We start from the raw sequence: 10122 nt of genomic DNA, 5'->3' as shown, positions 1-10122 counted from the left end.
GTCCCACTTTGGAAAGGAGGTCCCAAGGATACCCCCTGCTCTCTATTGTTCAATGCCCCAATTTCACTTGGAGAAGCAATTGCAAGGAAAATTCTATTTTATTCCTATATCCTGGAGATGTTGCATCCCAAATGAGGGCATGGGAAGGACACCTGGCCAGCACAGGCTCGGGAAGCCTGGTAGGATGGACCATGCTCAGTGCACATGGAACTGAGCCGCCAGCATCTAATAGCCTCAGGGAACAAACCGAGCCATGGGATTTTACAGGAATAGCAAGAATCCCAGCAGGCTGCCATGGTAACACAGTCTGACCATATTCCAGAATTTCAGTCTCTCAGAATGGGGTAAGAGAGTGCTTGTTCGTCTTCAACAGGTAGAAAATCATATATTTTCACTAGCCTCATCCTGAGAGACAGCTGAGTTACTTCAGCTGAAGTTCGCAGCTGAGCCAAACATGTGGCACGGAAAACATCAGCTCGAAGGAGACAGTGTAATGAAATGATAGAGCCATTTTCCTGGCTACTTACAAAAGAAAACATGAGGTGATCCCAACTAGAAGCACAACTACCTGTTCAACTTACAACAATATGCTGGAATCTCCTCCAAAAAAAAAAGAAAAAAAGAAGAAAAAAAAAGAGAATGAAAGAAGTGCTGTCTTTGCAGATTTTGGAGGCATGAAGGTATCCCAGGGCATTTGAGGACAACCCATCGGCCAAGTCTTTTTAGGGAGCTGAACTGGTTCACAAGTTTGAATACAAACAACACCTCATTAAAAATCACATATTTAGACTAAATCTTGGCACACTGCAAGAAAGGCAATAGAATCACCACACTAAGAATTACGACCTAGAAACCCTCATCACTCTCTGAAGTTATCTTGAAGTAAGTCCCTAGGGAAAATTTTTACATTGTTTTTACAACAAAAGTACACAAAAAAGCTGTCCTCTCCCATTTTGGCATCTTCACTGAAATGAGAAGCCAAATACTGTCTATGTTCACTGAGTGTTCCTATAGAATATATACAAACTATTCAGCATCCTTTAGAAGGGGAAAGCAGAAAGGTCAAGACAGCAAGAGTTTGGGAAGATGCCAGGGAGATCCTGCCCTACTCTATTTTCTAGACTTGCATTAATAATAGATGTTTTACAAAAGACTACATTTTTAGCAACATTATTCATAAAAGATGAGAACCTATATAAACTGTCATCTAAACAGAACATTATTCTGGAGTGTTTTTCCAAACAGAGTGCTGATTACCTGGGCCAGACCCACCATCTGCTGTACTTGCCAGTTGTGAGCAAAATTCTTTTCACTGAAAAGAGCCAGAACATGGGAAATCAAACAGCTGAGAAGACCTTCTGAGTTGACCTAGCAAAATGTTCCCAGAGCCTCTCTTGCTCACAGCCTTCAGACGGTTTGGTTTATTTTCATTTCAGTCATCAAGACAAGCGTCTATAACTGCCTGAAAGGAGGTTGTGGTGAGGTGGGGATCAGCCTCTTCTCCCGGGTAATAGCGATAAGATGCGAGGTGATGGCCTTAAGTTGCACCAGGGGAGCTTTAGTTTGGATATTAGGAACAATTTCTTCTTCAAAAGAGCGGTGATGCAGTGGCACAGGCTGCCCAGGGAGGTGCTGGGGTCACCGTCCCTGGAGGTGTCCAAGAACTGCGTGGATGTGGCACTGAGACATGGACAGTGGGCATGGTGGGGTGGGTTGGGGTCGGACTGGGTGATCTAAGAGGTCTCTTCCAACCTTAATGATTCTGCGATTCTATCTGCATTAAGTAACGGTGTGTGTTGGGGCAGGATTGAAGCTGAACCTAGAGATGGGATCCAGTGGATGAAGTCAGAGCTTCGCACCCCACGCGCATCTTCCTCTTTTGCAGAAAGAAGCCGTGGCCTAGAAAAGAACCAGAAGCACCACACATCTCTCTAGCAAAGGGGGAGAGATAAATGTAGGAAGATAAAAGCAAACAGAGACTTCAGCTACCTCACAGTGCGTTATAGCTAACCAGAGATATAGATCAACTCCCTTATCCTGGACTCTCAGTGCTTCGAGGCAGAGACATGGTTACAAATTGCTCAGACAGCACTAACTATGCCAGTAATCCACGGAGGCCGCCAAGGAACACATGTGTTTCAGGCATAAATCGTCCAATCTATTCCTTTCTGAATTAACATCTGTCATCATGACACCATTCAAAATGACTGAAGACTGGATCATATTAACAACCACACATCTTGGATAAATATTTACTGTTCAGATTTTTTTTTTTTTTTTAAAGTAAAAAATGCAGATAGCAAAACTCTAGAGCTGTGAAAGGGAGCCTCTATTCAGCTACTGATAGAAAGCATGTGATTTTATTTACAAAATCAAATTAATGTTTCTCCTTCCTCTGTGGGTCTTCACATGGGTGAAATCACATCATCCTGTGGTGTCGCAATGCTTTTTGAAGGGCTCTGCTGGGGAATTTCGTGAAGCCTTCTCCCTCAGGACACAGAGGCAGATCTGGCTAAGTAAGCACTGGGAAGAGAAAATTGGATGAAGCAATTAACTTACTTCAATGCAAAGCTGTCAAGGGTCCTACTGGCTTGCTGTCTTGCTCCTCAGTCAACAAATGGGTCACAGAAAGTGAAGACAGAGCTTCCCATAAGGCACAGAACAGGAAGGCCAGAAGGGAACACAAGAGTGCAGCTCAACCGTGGGTACACTCAAGCAACATGATTTTCCCAGATACTGATGAAATCTGTACTTCAGTAGTTGTCAGCAGCCAGTGCTCACTTCAACTGGTATGTTGCTTGAGTACTATAAGCTCACATCTTTAGGAAATTACACCTGTCCAGGTTGATATCTCACTTCAGCTCCAAGCTACCACTATGTAGGTACTGTTTTGTAACAGTACTGTGCCAAATGCCAAGAGATCCTCCTAACATCCCTTGGACATCCTGCAGAGCAGGGAGCAATGCTCCCTCCCTCCATCAACAACCTCTACTAGTCCTTCACCCTCCCACAGTTTCAGCAGAATTTTACCAAGAGATCTGAAATAAGAGTAAATTCATCAAGTCTGTAGGGCAGATGTAGCAAAAATAATAGCATGATATCAATGTGCTGCCTTTTTTGGTTGTTTGCCTAGCTTCAGATATACTTCTAACTGAAGTCTACTGAGAAAAAGAAGTTCCTTCTATGTAGATACAGTCAGACTGTAAGTAAATCTCCCCAAAACCTTGTGCATAAAGTAAATAAATTGAACGGAAATCTCTTAGAATAAAGGAGGCTTTGCAGACTTCAAATGATTCTTGTAGCTCCTTACTCAAGTTAACACAGAACACCTTTATTCCACTAAGGCTCGCACAAAGGGCTGAAACCCCTCTGGGCGATGGCTCCATTTCAGTGCTGTTGATGTTCTCTGACTCCCCACGTGCCACATTCACAACGCACTGCTCTGGCATTGAGGAACAGATGCCGCACATGTGGGCAACGCAGTATCCACAGCAGGCATGGGTGGCACTGGGGGCAAAGCCTGGATGGAGGGGACCCACACATCTGCATGTGAGGCCAGAAGGAGACAGTGCCGTGCGAGAACAGCACTTGCCTGCTTGTTTGGTCCACTGGGTGCCCAATGACGTGCGTGGCATAGTGAATGCACATGGCCTGGCCATCATGGGAGCACGCAGTAGTCAGGGGTCGAATGGAAGAGAGAAGATTTATGAAGTGGGAGAAATTTGAGAGTATCGTGGTGCAAGAGGGAGGCATGAGGGAGAAAGACATAAATCCAGAGGCGATCAGGCAATTTTGTTAGCTCCGTTGTTTATAGTCACGTCTTTCGTTAGAATCAGCATCAGACTTGGAATGAAATCCTTTCCACCGCCTGAGATATTCCAAGTCTGTGTTTGATCAGTGCAGCTACCAGTGCATGCAAACCCAGGTTACACTATGACCTTGAAATGCACCTACCAGGATCTGTGTAATTTTGATGTCCAAATACTGACGGTTTCTGCCAGCGAGAGAGAGCACAACATGAGCACCCTCTCAATGCTTTTTCAAGACAGCTGCATTAGCTCTGTAGTTGGCCCTTGTTCAGGCTGGCTCTTCAAAAGAAGGAAATGGTTTAAAAACGAAAAGAAAAAAAAGAAAAGAAAAAAAAAAAGAAAAAAAAAGAGCAATTCTCTAAATTCTCCCTTCTTTTTAAAAATAATTATTATTACTTCATCTGAACCATGGATGGAGAAGGCAGGAGTATGAAATACCCAGAAAAAGCAATTGTCAACTGGATGGCAGCAGACATCAGAAGAGATTTAGAAGATGACAATTTTAGGAAAAGAGTCTCAGGATAAAGCAGGACAGTGAGGCAACCAGCAGAAAGGATGCCCTAGGACAGCAATGATTGAGTCTTTCCAGGTGATAATTCTGCTTTGGTGTCTTCATTTAAGAATGATCTGAAGAGGAACTTGAGAGGAGTAAAAATCTAACAGAAGAGCTTTGATTTCCACGTCTTAGCTGGGATTACTGAGTCAGAAATAAAGGTGATGCTGTCTTGGCAGATATGGGGTAAAGGTTCTTTAAGGACTACTGAAGACTAGCATGAATAAATGTTACTGTCCAGCACGAATCCACCTGATATTATTAAATGCTGTGCAGGCAAGCTGCAATGGCAGCAGAGCAGCCCCTGTCACCAGCTGATGGCTGACAGTATACCTACAGACACAGAATATGCCTGGGTGGGAACAGCTTTCAGCTATGCAGTGACCTGTCTAATCTTATTATGCTGTTGCATGCAAGTATGTACCAAGGGCAAGCTCCAGCCTGCACCTTCCATACCAACAACCTTGCTTTAGGAATCTGGCCAGGATGTCTACCCCAAAGCCCATGTTGCAAACTGAGTCATTTGTCTACCAAAGTCCCCACAAGGCTGTCACCCCACTTCTATCTGAAAGCTTGCTAAAGCTATATGGCACAGGACAAAGATCTTCACCCTTTTTTGGTCAGCAGGGGCAAGACATTTTATAAAATACGCATTTATTTTCCAACCTCTCCTCTGACCATGACTGGAAAAAAATGGTTCATCTTCTCCAACAGAGCACCGGTGCTCACACTTCCTCTTATGTCATCTGGAAATGGCACTGAAGTCCTTTGTTCAAGCAAAAGATTTACTTTTGCATTTATAAGTCTTCTTTGGCCCCCTTGGACCATGCTCACCACTACTGCTCACTGGGGGAAAAGGTCCTGATCACAGGGGCACAACCTCTCAAGCAGCCCAGTCTTTTGCATGGCAAGAAAGAGATCAAAACCTAAGAAAGAGAGATCCCAAGAATCATTCTAGAAACACAAACCAAATCCCAGCGACTCTACATTAAAGGAATACAGAGCATTCTCCAGAAAGCAATGTTCCACTTCTTCCTCGGTCTGATGCTTCACAGGGGCCAGAAGAATTTGCCTCAAGTTCCAACTCTATTCTTCACTTCAACATCAGCAATGGTTCAGCTGCCCCAACCCTGGCTCTGAACCACCACGATGATGCAACAAGGCACTCTGCTATTGTGTGCTCCATACATCCCCTGCAAGTGGCAGTAGCCTTTGGCCCTGTCTGCTGGGACCCAGGACATGTACCTCTGGGAATGCTTTCTTGCCTGTCCCCCAGCACAAGCCTCATCGTGTCCTTCGTGCCTTACTCACCAGCCATGTCTGCTTACATAATACTTTTGGAAGGATTATTCATAAATGGCTATTTGGTGGAAAACTCAGATTAACGAAAGAAATATGACAACTCTTAAGATGACTTCCCACATCAAAAGCTTCCTCTTACTGATGACAGGGCAGCAAGTCCAGCTTCTGTCCTCTTCTATCAGAGTCCAAGGGGAGCAAGAAGGCAATGCCCTTGCAGGCAGAGGAATTATCTCCTGCCCACTGCTGCAGCCTGGCTGCTTTTCGGGTGGCATTGCTGCAGGGTGCAGGATTCAGAGGCATGCCCCTGAAGGGGACGGCCACACTTTGGCCTTGCTGGCAGGCTCACTTGCTTCCATGACTTTCACTACAAAAGTGCTTCAAGGTGCTGCTGGCGCTTACTGTACACAGGACTCCTCCTGGCAAGGGCTGCAGAGATCCCTGCTGAAAGCAGCCATGGGCTCATTACTGCACAAGAAGGAAGCTTGTGGGCTGCCAATTGCTAGTGAAACCTTTGCCCTCACTTGGCCGTTTCACCACCGTGTGCCAGATGTTCAGGGAACTGAGCCCTAAGCAAACAAAAGAGCTCCTTCTGACTCACTAATGATGGCAAAAAAGCACTCTGGAAGCAGCCGCGGTGCCAGTTGGTCATGGCTGGTTTGCATAATTGCTGCCTCTAAATTCCTCTGTTTCACACAGCATCTTACCACCCTGAATGCAACGGTATTTAATTCTTCTCCAGCAGAACAGAGAAGGGAAGCACAAGTAAAAATCTCCTCTAATTCCCCTGATACTTTAGATGTTCAGGATGAGTTTCTGTGATGGACAGAACACAGGTGATGCAAGGTGATGCAGCAGTGGTAAGGAACCAGGTGAATCACAATATGTGTGGGTAACATCCCTTGGCCAAAAATCAGCCCAGGAGAAAGTTCTGAGTGACTGTCCATGAGTAATCCGCCACTGGGGATGCAGGCAGCAGCTGCTTCATTGAAGGAAGGTGCCTGGGAGCGTCAGCAGCAACTGCAAGTCAGCACTTCAGCCTAAAGTTGCATGAACAACTCACACCTGTGATCTTTTTGCAATAAACACAAAAGCTGTGGGGCTCCAGTCTGCTTCCTTCCCACCTGTACACACCTACACACTAGGTCAACATGGCGCAATACTCCCTTCTGCTAAACACGTCACCTTGCTCCATCCCATCCCCTTTCTTCTCCATTTACCCACAACACACGCCATTATTTTCTCCTTTATCCTCTGCCTTACTGTTCTGATGCTGCTACTCCATCGCACTGATTCTTTCCTTCTGACATCTCCTGAAAATCCTTCTCTCTGCAGCGTAAAGTACTTATCCCTTTCTCAGCATGTAAGTGTTACACGAAGACTAACATAACACAGAATAAATCCTTCTCAGCTGCAAGGAGAATAAGCTAATCCAGCCACTGACCCTGGTAATAAATAGCCACTCGTCTCTCATTTACTCTTTCACAGATAAACTCCCTTTGACTTCACTTGCTTGAGAGAACCATGCAAGGATGATGGTACCTGGCCCAGAACATCCAGTCACACAACTCCAAGCAGCTCTGGGGCTGATTACATCTGGAGGAAATCAGAAAGTCTCGTATCTTACCATGACTGTGCCATGGACATATGTGGTTGCCATCAAAATTCAGAGACATCAGAAGTTTGAGTCTGGTCCATTTTTTGAAGGATAAGGTCCATTTCCACAACACTCACGTTCTTTAGCAGGATGCTTCCATCTCCCCTATCTCTGTCCTGAGGTCAGACTCCCAACTGTAAGTACTGCTTTGCAGAGGGACAGGCTTAATCTTAGATAAGTGATAAGCAGCAGGTGGACAGAGTACCTCTACGAACCCAAGAAAGGAAGAATCTCCCTTTTCTCCAGATGATCAGCCAAGAGAGAAACAGAAATGCTCCATAGAGATTGCGGGGCAAGTGTCTGTCTTTCTGAACTTGCCACACACTGATAAAAATACCAACAATCACTACCAGAACAAACAGACACCCACACCTTATTCCCACTGCACCGATAGCTCCCCGCTGGGTCATTCCTCCCAGCCAGCAGACACAGCTCTTTCTGCATTAGTCTCCATTGGAACAGGCAGCTGTGAAACCACCTGCTTGCAGCTAGAGCCAGCAACAGCATGATCGCAGCTCAAACACGGAGAGTGCAGACCAGAGAAGACAAGACAGACGTTTTCCAGTCACCTGGACTTTGTCCTGGACTATTCAATGAACTGGTCACCCAGTGGCCTCAAAAACAGTAACGATTCCCTTTGGGAACTTGGGTGGAACAGGCAGAGTGTCAGACAGTCGAAAAGAGGACAGAAGTAGTTCCTATCCCTAAGAAGGCAAAAAAGGGAAGGGACTCAGTTTATGATTGCATTTCTTAGAATAACAAGATTATAAAAAAATAACAAAGATGAAAAAACCACCCAAAACAAAGATGTGCAGTAATTCAGGTGGATTTATCAAAAGCAAATCATTACTTTTAAAAAGAATTATTTCTTTCTACAGTAAAAGAATTACCATAGGGCAGAAGCAAGGCATGAACAGGAATTCAGTAATGCCTCTGACATCTCTCCTCCACAAAGACCTACAAATGTTTCTTTATTAATGACACTACTGTGATATGAGCTCAGACGTGGCCATAAAAACACCTATTCAGAAGGAGTTTTCAGTGAAATGAAGGACACATTGGACTGGGGTCTGCCTAGGAACCAGCTCTGTTTAGTGTTTTTATTACCAACCTGGACGATGGAGCAAAAAGTATGTTTATTAAATTGCAGAGGACATGAATTTGGAAAGAATGGCAGGTATGCCGGAAAGCTCTGCCAAAGGAACTTTGCAAACTGAAGAAGCACCCTGGAAGAAAGAATCAATAGGAACAAGTGCACGGCACTGCCTCTTTCGGCAAGGAGAACCAATTACAGAGCCCTGGAGCTGGGAGGTGCTGCTCTTTGGCTCATCCAGACACCAGGACATTCACCTGCTGCCCTGTGCCATGCTGGCCAAGCAGACACAGCAAGGGATGTATAGTATAGCAAGGAGTGCGAGGCTAAGCAGTTGTTTGCTTCTCTCTAGTTGATGTTCTTCGTATTTTTTTGACACTGCTCTTCAAGGAAAATATGAATCAACTACAGACTTTCAAAAGAACAAGAGAAATTAAGAGACCTGGGAAATATCACCTACAAGAACTGAAAGAAGAGCAGAGTTTATTCCAAAGACAGAATGATAAGGAGACCAGCAGTGCAAGAAGATCAATTTCTTTCTTCTCTCTGCCAAACTGAGTGCTGCAGCATTCAAAGAAGATGACTGCAATCACCTTGCCAGTTCTAACAAACTGCTCATCATCTCTCCTTCAGAACCAGGGACACAGCATTACAATCAGTGCTCCATGACCACAGGCATCAGGTGGAAATTCATTTTGTTTTGAAGCAAACTAAACCACCCTTAGAACTATAGATCCCTAATGGTGCATTCAGGCAGCAGAGCACTGATGCCATCAAAGTATTAAAATCCTTCCTTTGCCTACAGTGGAGAATAAGAGCATGACACAAACCACAAAAAAACTTTTGACTCCATTATTCATGGTACCAAATCCCACTGGTGCTTGCCCACAGACTAACAGGTATCTTCTCCTGCCTGGTAATAGAAAAATAATTGGTGCCAGTGTGAGACAAGAGTGAGTACGAGCCCTAAGGCCATCTATATAACAGCTAAATAAAACTGTATTCCCAGACTGTTTTCATTGTGCATAAGGCGAGTTGCCAAGCTCCTCTCTTATCTCCAAACACACAGTATAACATCTCATCCTCCAAACACTGATGGTCTGGTTATTTGTTGAAAAGTCATTAAAGAACATGTGAAAATAGAGAAATACAATTTGTAAAAGAAGAATTATGCCCAAATAGAAGCAACTTATTCTGGACTTCATGACAACAGATACAGACGAACCACCCACTGAAAGAGAAGCCAGTCAACACAACCTGATTCCACTTTGGATGGGTGAATTACGGACAACAGCACCAACAGGTAACAGGCCTATGATACTAGAGAAGAGCACTAATGCCACTGATGGGGTTAAAATATTTACATAGGGGAAACAACGCCTTCTCCGTTTCAGTGGTTTTAAAACATATGTGACAACGTTCTTCTAGATGGTACGTTAGCCAAACCTAAATTACGAATCTCAGTACAGCAAGTTAGCTGTCCTGAATAGCTGATGCTGTTCAGGTTGCTATTCTAGCTGATGCTATTCAGGAGGTCATATCACACCCATGGGTTGTGGCCTTTTCAACACACTGTGCTGTTGCTGCCTCCTCCTCCCATTCACTGCCATCACACTCTTACACCTGAAAGCCCATTTCCTTCTGTTGTCATTTTTGTTTTCCTTCCTCTGCTCTTAAATCCTACGGGTGCAAAAAATCAGAATCATAGAAT

The 10122-nt window shown here is 44.5% G+C and overlaps 1 protein-coding gene across 3 annotated transcripts in view; it reads right to left on the bottom strand.

Moving 5' to 3' along the window:
* Positions 1-2409: 2409 nt before the first annotated feature.
* LOC100543009 (CMP-N-acetylneuraminate-beta-1,4-galactoside alpha-2,3-sialyltransferase) overlaps positions 2410-10122 on the bottom strand; it is an 86894-nt gene continuing 79181 nt past the window's right edge. For all 3 annotated transcript variants that reach the window (XM_031554931.1, XM_031554933.1, XM_031554932.1), the window contains one exon: positions 2410-2523. In XM_031554931.1, the coding sequence (XP_031410791.1) occupies positions 2425-2523 (99 nt within the window). In that variant the 3' untranslated portion in view covers positions 2410-2424. The remainder of the gene's footprint in view (positions 2524-10122) is intronic.

This window comes from Meleagris gallopavo, chromosome 10 (genome assembly GCF_000146605.3).
Source record: "Meleagris gallopavo isolate NT-WF06-2002-E0010 breed Aviagen turkey brand Nicholas breeding stock chromosome 10, Turkey_5.1, whole genome shotgun sequence".
Classification (NCBI taxonomy): Eukaryota; Metazoa; Chordata; class Aves; order Galliformes; family Phasianidae; genus Meleagris; species Meleagris gallopavo.
The sequence above is the reverse complement of the archived record's forward strand: the minus strand, read 5'-3'. Positions and strand labels throughout refer to the sequence as shown.